Here is a 13,469-nt window from a genome sequence, read left to right as displayed (position 1 = left end):
TTCCGTGAGAAATGTCACGTTTGAGGCCCATGAACATGGATGGTTTGTAGGAACTAAATGACTTCCCCCTGTTCAAATAACGTTTTCATGCAAACCAAAGCATGAAGCACAAAGGGCAGGAGGCGGAGCCAGTACGTGTTTCTCATGCTTTGTGCCGCCTTCAAAACACTCAGAGTTTCCGGGGGTTTCGGAGGGTCGGACCTTAAGCTCGGAGGAAAGTGCTTTGAACACTCTGTTGGGTCTGAGTTTTCGCTCTTTTCGAGTTTCGTGCAGAAGTAAAGCAACCAGAGTCCTCAGAGATTACGTCACAACAATGGCTACCCATTTCAATGATAGAATAAAGTGAACTTGCAGCAAGCACTAGAGGCGAACTTAACACCCATTCTAACATTTGCATTACGATACATCACCTAATGTATATATCACCTAATAAATTCTCACTCATGTTCAACCATCACAATCAGTTCTAATAACTGATTCATCTGATTCAGCAAAGAAGCGCAAAGAGGTCCCTGCGGGCATCCATACTTGTTGGTGTTATGAAGTCTCGTCTCAAGAACAGTTTTATGTCATAGCCTACGCACTTCTGAGGGGCATTTCCTGAACGCTCTTATTTCGGAAGGGAAGGTTTATGTAAAGACAAGTAAGAGCTTCCGAACCTCCGAGCTGTTTTGAAGGCGACATTTAACAAGTTGATTGCAGATGTTCAGACATTGGTTGCTGCTTATCTGTCTGTTGGATTGGGTTTAGTTATTTATTTATTTTGCATATTCATACTTAATCACAATCAATTAATTAAAGCTACAAAAATAAGTTATTCAATATAGATTATTTCTTAAAGGGTTTAAATCCAACAAGTCTTAAAATAGGTGGACTGAGCTGTTTTTCAAATTTGATTAACTTTAACATTTGTTAAGAATCTCACCTTACTGGGATACATTGTTTCCCTTACATCCTACCTGTCTCATCCTACCTCAACACAGTCTCACTCCGAGAACGTCAAATTCCGACTATTGGCAAGGGCACTTTAGCGTCTGTCACTGGCGGGAAAAGTACCCTTTGGTGTTGTCTGCAGACCTCGGGGTCCGAGAAGGCCAAGTTTCGGTGTGGGGGTCCCAGTTAGGCCCTAAAATAAAGTCAAGTTCAATTTTCAGGGTGGTATGACCTTCCTATATTAAAAACTTTCTTTCCACCACATTCTGATCCACTAGGTCTTGCACACAACACTTCTGAGAGGCTTTGTCCAAAAAACAGTCCATTTTGGAAAAGTTTTTTTCTCTAAGGGCTAGAACTCCAAATCTCAGATATGTTGTTCTCAGGACCCTGGGAAATGTGTGTATACATTTTGACATCTCTAGCAATCTCGAAAAGGCAGGAAAAGGGGTGTGACCTCCAACAGTAATGTCAATGTGCAGGTTGTGACAGGTTAGTTTCTAGTCCACATTTTTGGTTGGATGGAGGTGTAAATGTATGCCTTAAGGTGTGTAGACACATCTTGCCTATGGACAAGTTTTTGAAGTCTGGGGTCAAAAGGTCAAAAGGAGCCAGCACCACGCCCATTATGAGATAACAAAAAGTAAATGTGCATTTCTCTCATAACTTTTTGTCATTATTAAAGAGAGGCCTGATTCTCAGATATGCATGTTGGATGGCTAGGGTGTAGGTCTGGCAAGAACTTCAGGCCAAAATCTTGCAAGCAAGCCAGTGAGGTGCAACAAGATCAGATGGAGCACTTTCTTGTAGGGCTGGAGCCCCCAAGTTGATGCGTCTTTTGAGACCCCCGTTGATAATAAAGAGACCCCAGGTCTATAGCTTACTTGTTACTGTCCTTGACTCAGAAGTTACCTATTGCATCACTTCCTTTAGGGCAGTGGTCGCCAACCCGTCGATCGCGAACGACTGGTCAATCTTTGAGACTCTCCCTGTAGCTCCAGAAAAATAATAGAAAACTACATACGTATACATACATATAATAAAATATGCCTGATTAATGTTCAGTTTTGCAAGTGCTTGTCGCCCTCTCTCTCTTAATCAGTGATGGGAATAATGATGTTGTATATATTGGCGTTACTACGCTCTCTCTCTCTCGCTACTGTTCTTCCTTGATTATAGGGCATGAGACAATCGCATTAATGATGACGATTGGCTAGGTAGAGTAACATTTCACGGTAAGCCAATCGGAGGTAGAGTTGGGCGGGTGTTGTTTACACATTCGAAAGCATGCAGTCCGACACACAACGACACAAGTGAGTCAACGAGAAACAGGAATGACGAGCCAAAATAATCCAAAGGTAGCCTTCTTTAAATGGAAGTATAGTCATTACTTTTCCCTCCAAGAAATTATTGGAACGAGTGTAATCGATAAATGCACATTATGCGCTGGACAAAAGTGCCTCTCCACGTCGGTGTCAAGTAATTCAAACATCTGATCTTTCAACGTTGCCTGCTTCCATGCATTCCATGCTTGCGTGCATGAACATGAACATAAACATGCACATGTATTTTGAGTTCCGTTTAAGAGGGCTGGAGATGGGGTCCAAATTATTTGACACATTTGAGCATTTAAAAATGTACTTGAAAGTATCGCAATAGTTACTTTCCACAGTAATATATATATAATATATAATAATCATTATCAGAACTGAGCATAACAGTTAACAATGGCACTTCATCTGCTAACTGCAAGTAAAATGTATTATTATCTATGTTGATTTGTTGGTTACTATGAACAAAATAATTTCCTCATACAAATGGAAAATAGCCCACATGCCTTTATTTTTTGTGTTGGAATGAAATTATATAATGAAACTTAGAATGTGAATGTACATAAAATTCAAGACAGCTAGGTTTGATATGCTTCTTACAGTGTTTTCTTGGTTGCATCAATTTGCCAATGTAATTCAAATACAATTAGCCAAATAAAAGGCCTCAAGTTGGAAGTAAAATCTGGGCTGTGTTTTTTCTCTCAACGCTTCAATAGGTAGATCTTGCCTTTCACCAAGGCTGAGGTCAGTGATCTTGGGCTTAAAGGTAAAAAAGGTTGATGACCACTGCTTTAGGGCTTCGGCCTGCTAATCGATCATTGTAGTATATTTGAATGCCCTCTTTCATATGACACCATCCACTTGGACGTGGCAACAATTCTCCATATCCATATCGGGGGGGGGGGGGGAGGGGGTGCTTGTGGACAGTAGGGGTATGCTAGACATAAATAGGAAGCACACTCAGGAGGAGGAATGACCTCTCACACGTGATAACTTAATTAATTGTTTCAAATAACATGCCTCGTTAAATCAATGAGCTTGGTGTTTTGCTTTCACGAATAGGTTATAGGCTGTGTCACTACCAAATATGTCCGTCCGCATCTCTCAGAGTGACGTAACTAGCCAGACAGTGATTAAAAAAAAATATTAAGTTGATTACAAAAGTAACTCATTAATTATACAAGTCTAAACTGTGGAAAATAGAAAGATATGGGGGGTGGTTGATGGCAACCACCATAGCAAGTCCCTTGACGTGGATGCAAGCCTATTGAAAAGAATGGGCCAAAAAAACGTAGGCGTGTCACGTGTTCAGAGACATTATTGTAATGCATTTTCCGCTGTGGACCAATGCAGTTTTACTTCAATCTGGAATGAGACTGGATGTGAGACGTGGTTAGTTTCAGTTTTTGAGGGGGTCTGCTGAAAGAATCTTATAAATTGGATTGTTGTACTTGTTTTTACGAATCCTGCGCAGCCCGTCCCCCCTTCTGAAGTCGAAAATAAATTCCCAATTTATTTATTTATTTATTATATACAGAGACCACCAGACCTCCTCGAAGCAACAAAAACGGTCTGATAACCCGCTCTATTAAATCCCAAGAAAGAAGACGCCATACCTGCTCTAAAAATATATAAACGTTTTATAAAAGTTGTATAAAAGTTGTTAAATAAGAGAACATCATAACACGGTTACATAAAATAACATAATCAGCAAAGACAATGATTTTATAGCCATGATTTACATAGCAACCTTCACAGCAACCATGTTATTATATTTCTGTCGAGACCTGAAATATTCTTCGTCATAACTATCAAACCAAACATCCTACACATTCACAGAGCGAAGATTATGAAAGTAAAATGCACATTTCTCGCTAAAAATCTGTACATAAACACTTTTAATGGCGTAACTATACTAAAATATCATATTTTCCACTCAGAATAAAAAGTATGTCCGCCATTTTCACAGAAAAAAATCCTAATAACTATCCAATAGGAAAGATGCTCACAACGTATATTCGAGCCGTAGTCGGGTTAATACAGGAGTGAATGGGCTGCTGGAGCACCCGCTCTGAACGTCAAACATCGCCGGGGATGGCATTACATTGTAGTGAATTGAACCCCCTCTCCGTCTGCAGACGACGCCGAAGGGTACTTTTCCCGTCAGTGACAGACGCTAAAGTGCCCTTGCCAATAGTCGGAATTTGACGTTCTCGGAGTGAGACTGTGTTGCCCGCCTTATTTCTCTCTTCTGTCTCTCTCTGTCCTATCTTTATCTCTGTTTCACCCTCTCTGAATTAAAATGATTTATCATTGTCTAAAGTAATCAATTTTAGCAGCTATGCAGCACCGTGATGAGTGAGCTGATTTATTTAGTATTCATTCTTGTGTCTCAGACTAAAATATACAACCATGGATGAACTGTTGAACTCAAACCAACCCATGACCACCCTTTGTCGTTCTCATTGTGGGTTTGTCAAACAGGTGCTCTAATAAACGTGTCAACTTGACAACGTTATAATTTATTCTCTTCTGTTTCAGCAGTGGAGATGCTACGTGGACAAGAGGCTGGCCCTCTTTGTTTGGGTTCCTTGCAGTCCTTTTAACGCTGTCCTTAACATGTTATTTGGTTGTTTCAAACCATCAATCCTCCTGGTATTCGTTACGGTCCTTTTACACCCAGCCCGCTAACAACACAAAGACCACTCACGGTGTAAGCATGCTGATCTCTCCCCAGTCGGCACTTCTCACTTCACTAAAAGATAAGCCTTGTATTTCAAAGTCATGACTAGCTTTTGGTTAATATGCCTAATCGTTTGACAATATTAAAACAATTGCTTGAGACACACAAGTCCCTCAGAAGAAATCTTGATTGTGCATACAAAGTGTCAATAGTCTTTATATCCTTTCCTGTCATTCCAACTTTTGGAGAAAAATATTTTTGGTCTGATTAATATTTGATTGTAAATGTCTCTCAGGATCCAAATCTCTCCCCTGTGGCTTACCCACACCAGTACTGTTTCATACTGGATGAACCAGAGCATTGTCGGCAGAAAAAGCCCTTCCTGGTGATCATGATCACAGTGGCTCCACACAACCGGGACGCACGCAATGCAATCCGCGACACCTGGGCTGGAGAAACAACAGTACAAGGCAGAAGAGTGAGCTATTTCTTTCTGTTGGGTCAAGCTGAAGACAAATACCTCCAGGATCAGGTGTGTTTATCAGGCACATTGCTCATGAAATGTCGGCTTTATGACTAGACCCTAGATTCTGTAACTTATCTTGTATCTAGGTAACGAAAATCATTTTCCGTCTTATCTAGTGTTCCCTGCAATTATTGTGTTCCTTTTATATATTTACAAACAATACATACAATATAGAAATGATGGATCCTGATGATTAACCATGGGTGAGATGTGTGTCCTAGCTGCTGCGTGAGAGCGTGGAGCACCAGGACCTCCTTCAGGGGGACTTTGTGGACACCTACCACAATCTCACCATTAAAACCATGTTCATACTGGAGTGGCTCGCCTCTCGCTGCCCCGGCGCGTCCTACGGCGTGAAGACCGACTCGGACATGTTCATCAATGTTCACAGCCTTGTGGAGATGCTTCCCAGGACCCCCACACACGGGTACATGACGGGAAACGTGGTGAGAGAGGCTACCGTTCACCGAGACCCAAACTCCAAGTGGTTTATGCCAGACAAGGAGTTCCCCGAGTCTGTATACCCACCTTACGCTTTAGGCCTCTGCTACGTGTTCTCGATGGATCTCCCTGGGCAGCTGGTTGTGGCCTCCAGGCAGGTGAAAGCCGTTTGGCTGGAAGATGTTTATCTCGGCATGTGTATGAGATATCTGGGAATTGATCTCACAGATCCTCCTGCAAACTCTTTATTTTTGACTTCAAAGATGTTTCCATTGCCAGAACCTCACTGGAATCGTGTTATTGCAGAAGAACTGGAAAGCCCTCAACGGCTTTTGGATGTATGGAGAAACTATAAAACGGATAATATAGCATTAAAACCATCAATATAGTTAGACATTAAGAGCTAAGAGCTAAGCTAGTTAGACATTAAGTCAAAAGATGAAGCAAAGGAAACTTGAATGACATTGAAAATATGAGCGGCTTCCACCTCTTATACCCAGGAGGCTTTGACATCTTTGGTGAAAAGTCATTTGATAGAGGGGAGTGGAATTACCTTTTTTATACTTTGGAGAGATTTGGTTTTGGGAAAAGTTGTATTTCCTGGATTCAGCTGCTCTATTCTTCTCCCCAGGCCTCGGTCAGGACAGATAATATTCAATCTGAATATTTTAGCCTTTATCGCTCTCCAAGACAGGGCTGCCCTTTGAGTCTGTTTCTATTTGCAATCACCATTGAACCCCTTTTGATATCGCTTCGAGCTAACCCCCATTTTACATGGCATACTTAGGAATAGTGTGGAGTTAAGGGTCTCCCAGGCTTTAAGCAGATTACCTCCTTTTATACGTTTCCAACCCGGTTATCTCTGTCCCTGCTGCTCTTGCCACTCATTTGGTAAAATATCTGAATACAAATTGAACTTGAACAACATGAGATAATTAAACAGCCTACACAACCTACCTTTTAAAATAACCCAACATAGCTTCAGGTATTTTCAGAGATCATGTTACACACAGAAGACCTCTACAAAGCTAACATTGCCTCCTTGTTAACCTGAGTAGAACAGAAGACTGACTGCTGGTCTGTGCTCATCTATCTTCAGCTGCTGGAGTCGGTTCTGATAAAAAGAGTGTTCTTCCAAGTTCCACGTTTCTCCTTCTTGTTTCAGGGCATTTCACTTCTCCTCCCTCAGACATTCTTTCGTAAAGTAGATACCCTGATTTTATCTGGAATAAGAAGTCATGTAAACAATACTTGCTGAGACCTAGGCCACTGCGAGGGTTGGCTTTACCTGATCTTAGGTTTTATGGGCTGCCACTATTACGATTTCTATATACTGGCTTCAATATGAGGTCTGTGATCCTCCCCTAACGTTGCCGGTTATAAGGGCAAACTCTACCAAACCTGGATCACTATACAGGAAAGCATTATGCCAGTGTTGGATCTGCTGTTTGTCTACATAGCGAGCCTGAACACATGACACACATGGAGGTATACTGCTATGGTAAAGAGAAGACCTCAGCTCTGAGGCAACAAGCTCAGAGGCTGCATAAGTGTTGTGCACACTACCTTTCAGCTTTACATTATATAGTGCAGTACTTGAGTTTGTGCCTATGCAAAATGTGAGTAAACTCTCCAATTCATTCTTCCACTTCCCCCCCTGATAAAACCTCTCTTAGGATCTGGGTTCAGTTCAAGCACTGTTTTGCTTTACCATCCTTTTCTACCTATGCCCCACTAGCTGCAAGTCATATTTTTTCCTCCTTCCCTAGCAGACTGTGCTTTCGTAAGATGGTCAAGTCTTGGTATCAAGACTTTCAAGCACTTGATATCATTTTGCATCCTTTCAGCACCGCTCAGACAAATATCACTTCCCAGGCAACAGTTTATTATTTATTTACTGGTCCGCAGATGGGCCCATAACACTTTTCCCATGTTTCCTAACCGACCTAAGGATTATATTTTAGATTTCTGGTGGCTGAGGTATGGAGGGGTGTCCACATTGTGTTTGTTGTGGTGGTGCGGGTGATATGCTGCTGTACTGACTACCACTGTCTATAAGGGACAGTGTTCCCATTAGCTGGCTGCTGATTGTGTGTTTATTTTATTATTTCTGTTATATTTATTCATTATTATATTATTATTATTATTATTATTATTATATTTTGTATTTGTGTTATTTTGAATTATTTTTGTTTTGTTTAGTCTTTGTAAGCTGTTTTGGTGTGAAGCAATATGTCAATTGTCACTTTTTTATAATGTCTTTCTTATCTTTTACTTTTGATAAACGCTCTGCTAGACAAAATTGTATGCTCTTGCAAAACCCAATAAATAAAGTAAAAGAATATACTGATATATTTGCAGCTAACTTTAGTTCTTTAGTTTGATTATGTGATGAGCTTTCTGGAACTTGTTTCCGTTTAATAAACTGATATGCTCAAGCAGACAGCAGACAGATTGGAATAAAGCTTTTTTGGATTTGATCTGGAAAAGTAATGTGAGAAAACTGATACTAGGTCTGATCTTAGAGATTTACCCTGGTTTTTAACATAATCAATGTTCAGGGCAAATGCAGAACATATCGCCACACATTCCTGGAGACATCCACCATGGCCCTGCTGTTAGACTTGGTCCTGTAATGAGACTGGGAACTGCTGCCTGGCTGCGATCTAGCATTAGCAGGTTATTCTGAAGTCACCCCTACTGTCACCAATCTCTAGGCTTGAATAGCGGTTAAATGCTTGTTGCAGATTCAATTTTTAGCTAGTTTAGCTAGATTCTAGGTTGAAGGAGTTGATGAGTTGAAGTCGCCCGCACCACTAGAGAAAACGCCAGAGTGTGTGTCGGAATAATTAAGAGAGGCCTGACTCTTGGTTCTGGTTCTTGCACTGTAGATCCACAAGGATATCCAGGAGATGGTATCATTGGTTGAGCTGCTGAGTGCAGTGCAGTCCTGAGCCGGAGAACAGGATGCGGTATTCATTCCAGGAGATGATCATGATCACTTCCTCTGCAGTAGTGTTCTCAACAGGGGAAGTACAGATCCCCAGTGTGCATTCAAGGGATCGAAGAGGAAGCTGTTTGTTTAAGAATTCTCTAACAAGAATTCTAAACAAGTCTAACAATAAGTTTTAAAGGTGCAATACACCACATTGACACAGAGTGTTTGACATGGGTACTGCAGTCCTTAATCTCAATATTGGAGATAGATGTCTCCACCTGCCCCCTCCTCCCCAGACAGGAATCTCACGCAGGTTGTCAGGTGGATGACATTGGACAGACACACGCACGAGGGGTTATTTATTGTTTAGAGGCCACAACCAGCTTCCCAAGGAGATCCACGTGTTTTAGTGTGGCTCTGGTCATTGAGCTTCTTCATAAGATGACTAGGCTTAGGTTGGGTAGAATCCAGTGGAACAGACTAGTGATCACCTTGCTGGTGTTAACCCTGAAGGGCTGCTGTGGGAAAGGCGGTTGAGAACCCCTGGCCTACAGGCAACTACTAAGCTACTAACTAAGATATAAATGTACACATTATTTAATAAGGTTAGTCATAACCCAATAACCCACCAAGGTTACCCTTATTAGTGCATTAACTAATGTTAATTAATGGTCAATTATTGTACCCTTAGTGTATTCTTGTTTGTGTAGAAGCTGTTATGGAATAGGTCCCAAAACGTGCATCACATCTTCGCTTTTGATGACCTCTGTTGCTCCCAGCATGGATCCAAGGGCCGCTGGACACATTAAACACTAATAATGGAAACCTAAGAACTTATATATATATATTACAAAACCTAATTTTACAAAGCTAATGATTTATATAAGAGTGCTTGGTGTCTTTCAAGGATTATTCAAGGATATATTTGTTATAGAAAAAACATAAGCAGTGTTTTAGGCATTTTTCTCAGGCAATTGATGTCTCTGCTTCAAATACTTCACCTTTATTACTGAGGGCAGAAGGAATCCTTGAAATACACCAAGCACTCTGATATGAATCATTAGCTTTGTAAAATGAGGTTTTGTGCCATACATTGACATTGTACCATTGAACATTTTATTGGGCATCATTTTAGAACATTGAGTGTTGCTTGAATTGCTATTAAATTTGTCATTTTCTCTTCCAAAGAGGCTTTTTCCTCTCTTAAATTGATTCTCTATGTCCATGCTTGAACTCTTCAACCTGTTTGGCTGTATCTTTAAAGAGCTTTGCTGTATCATCAAATGCCTTCATTTCATTGTTGTAGCCTATACGTAAAATACAAAAATATAGTTTTTACAATATATGCTACATTCAATGAGAATCCTTTGATAGTGTAGTCCCTGTTTTAAGACCATTTTGACAAGGCTCAAAATGAAGAACCAAATCCAGGACCACCAGATGAAATTCAGATGCAGTTATTGTCAGATGTTGTTATTTGACATATTTATTTGTTAGTACACAAACCAAATGCAATTAATAAAGAGATTGAATATGGTCCCCCCCCCCCCCCCTCTCTCTCTCTCTCTCTCTCTCTCTCTCTCTCTCTCTCTCTCTCTCTCTCTCTCTCTCTCTCTCTGTCTATCCCTACTTGCGCTCTACCTCTCTTTCTCTGTACCAATTGAACAGAGAAAGCAGCGCCCCCTCCTGTCAGTGACCTGAATTACACGCAATGCCCGCAGCACTCTCTTGTGGAAACCAGAGGATAAAGAAAGATAGAATGAGTTACATAAGGCTCAGAAACCACACATTTGCATCATACTTTTGAATTGTGTACAGGGGAAAGATAAAAACAATAGATAGATAGATAATTATGAATCAATAATAATGTAACGCTCAGAAAGAAATAGATAATTCATAAAAACATTAAATTAAATCAAACATGGACAATTGTAATGCATGATAGTAGTAGCAGTGTTTTGGAAAAGTGACCAAAAAACTAAGGAGGGCTGAGTGGCATTAATTCAGATGATCTTAAAATCAAAACAAACAAATTTGTATCATTTGAATCCTTTAATGTACATTGAACGACTCTTACACATCTTGAAAGAAACCCATTATGTGCATGTGATAAATCACAATTGCCGTAGAGGGATTCACTAATGGATATTGAGCTGGCAGAATGATAAAAGATGAAATGCAACCTATAGGAGAATAGATAAAGTCTGAGAGAGATAAATGATAGATGATGGGGCCTCTCCTCATCAGACCCAAGTGATCACGTTTAATCTTTCCTAAGAATGTTCTCTTGTTTAGGTTAAAAGTCACAGAGAGCAAAGTCAAAGTTTGTGTGTGTTTTTGAGTGTCTGTGTGTGTGTGTGTGTGTGTGTGTGTGTGTGTGTGTGTGTGTGTGTGTGTGGCAGCTGACCGTAGTGTGAACAAGGCCAGTGTGTAAGACCACAGAGAGACCATTCTTCACAGACACACACACACACACACACACACACACACACACACACACACACACACACACACAGACAAACATACACAGACACACACTAAATGGCCCATCTTCCAGTGTCCCGCATGCTCTGTCTCTCCTCTCTCCTCCCCTTTAGATAGAGTGAACAGTGAGCGAGGACGACAGAACGGTTGTCTCCACTGCTCCCCACCCCTCAAGGTAAAACTATGGATGGTTGTTGTTAGTACAGGCCTCACGCCTTCTGCCATGGCTGACAGACAGACCGGAAAAAAAAAACTCCCTCAAAACGGTCACCACAGCTGCATATGGTGCGTCTGTGGTCAAACCAAACCTTTTAAGGAGACTTTCTTGATATCGATATTCCCCACCAAGAACATCAACTCGAGGGTAGCGTTTAGAATGTGATTATGTTCATTGCATGCTCCACCATTCATGAAGTAACCGTCATTAAAAACCTTGCCTAAAAATGCACAAAACAATATTTTGTTAAAGGCAATAAAGTCACACATTAAGTAATAGATTTAACAGATTTGTCATTGCTTTTAACAACTATTTTGCATTGAAGTCAGGATTTTGGAAATCGTCTACATATTGTGATTTTCTTTTTTTTAATGACCTGAAAAAAATCTAAAATGTTGAATTAAAATCAAATAGCTTAATCGGCCCCAACAATCCAGTAAAAAGTTGTTGATAAGTCCAAAAAAACCAACGATGCACAGATGTGAACCAAGTATGCACTTAGCATTGTGTTGTTGTTTTTTTTCCCAGATTAGTGTTTACGTGAATGTATCGATGAGTGTTATGAATGGAGTAGAAGCCCACAGTGTTCCTGAAGTTTGGCCTGTGTTGCTTCACCACTGTTTCTGGCTGCTCTCAAACAAAGTGATGTTCTTTTCAGAGGAGGGAGGAGAGTGTAAGAGAGGGGGGGGGGGGGGTGAGAGGAGGGGGAGGAGGGAGCGTGTAAGAGAGGGTGGAGAGACGGGGGAGGGTGGTGGTTGGGGGTGGAGGAGTTCAGCAAAGTTTCCTCCACGTTTTTCCGGGTTTCGCTGGATGTCAAGTTTCCTGTGTCGCCCTGCAGCCATCACACTCTGGTGAGGCAAACACACCATGGACGAGCAAACGAGGCACCGTTAGTTTGCAGGACACGTATGCTGGTGGTCTAAATCTCCTGAAACCCCCCTCGCTGGTCCCACTGCAGCGATGTCGAGAGAAAACACGACCCGGAGTTTGGACAGTATAGACCTCGCTGCTCTACGAGTGAGTAACAATGTTGTCTTTATGGGCCAGAGACGCGGAGTTTTGGTCAACATGTTGCAGACCACGGATGCGGGGCAGTGGTTTCTAACCATCTCTCCGACACAGATTTTACATGCAACAGTTAAATCTAAACCTGCATCCAGACTGGAGATGATGTTATTGTGCGCTTTCTGTCGTGCCTTTCGACCCACAGCTGACTGCAAACGTCTCAAATGACGTGCAGCAGATGAAGACACGTCGCTCCAAACGGGATCGTTTGTGGGTCGAAACATTTGTGACAAAATAACTTTTTTTAGTTCGTGGAAATAACCTCTTATCCAGTACATGTCATTCTCGTCGGCTGGTTTTACAACTTGGGACTTTTTAAGAAGGTTTTGCACAGTGGGCGTATATCCCAGTCATTAGTGTTTCTGTGCGCACTGTTGCGCACGGACTTGGCTCCATTCTGTCCTGACTCGAAGCCAAATTGGCGTTCTTCATTTCCTCAGTGTCACCAATGTGTTCCCTGGTATTAAAGGCTGTCAGTTTCTCATTTTTGTTTTTTGTGTAGTAGGCTTACTCAGCAGATATGACATATCTGGGTATCTATCCAGTTATAGCCGTGTATTAGGCCTACGTTATATTCTTATGTTATATGGAGTTGGGCTAGTTTGGGATGTTGAGGTGTGTCGAGTCATAGGGATTTTCACCCCCAGCCCAAAGGTTCTTGTTTCGAAGCCCGACGAGGTTGGACAATATCCCTGCCTGATCCCAAGGCCCAGCTATGCCAATTAATGACATCTAGATTTTAAAAATACTGATCCGAAGTCACTACAGATAAAAGCATCTTCCTAATGGTACATGATTACACATTGTGTTGTAGGCCTACTGACTATTTTTATCCCAAACACCTCTCACAT

The 13,469-nt window shown here is 41.3% G+C and overlaps 1 protein-coding gene and 1 pseudogene across 2 annotated transcripts in view; both read left to right on the top strand.

Annotated features, from left to right (window-relative positions):
* Positions 1–101: 101 nt before the first annotated feature.
* Positions 102–8,868, top strand: LOC311345244 (beta-1,3-galactosyltransferase 2-like; the record flags this gene model as incomplete). The annotated part of the gene is made up of 4 exons (XM_084469615.1): positions 102–131; positions 5,243–5,479; positions 5,695–6,072; positions 8,806–8,868. 4 exons carry the CDS (start codon positions 102–104, stop codon positions 8,866–8,868), a joined length of 708 nt encoding a protein of 235 aa, XP_084325741.1.
* A 3,528-nt stretch (positions 8,869–12,396) lies between these two features.
* LOC311345242 (mitogen-activated protein kinase kinase kinase kinase 4-like) overlaps positions 12,397–13,469 on the top strand; it is a 58,776-nt pseudogene continuing 57,703 nt past the window's right edge. The window contains exon 1 of the transcript XR_014684146.1: positions 12,397–12,570. The product of XR_014684146.1 is annotated as a mitogen-activated protein kinase kinase kinase kinase 4-like (transcript). The remainder of the gene's footprint in view (positions 12,571–13,469) is intronic.

This window comes from Micromesistius poutassou (genome assembly GCF_964030765.1).
Source record: "Micromesistius poutassou genome assembly, chromosome: 6".
Classification (NCBI taxonomy): Eukaryota; Metazoa; Chordata; class Actinopteri; order Gadiformes; family Gadidae; genus Micromesistius; species Micromesistius poutassou.
Note: the sequence above shows the minus strand (reverse complement) of the source record. Positions and strands in the feature narration are given on the sequence as shown.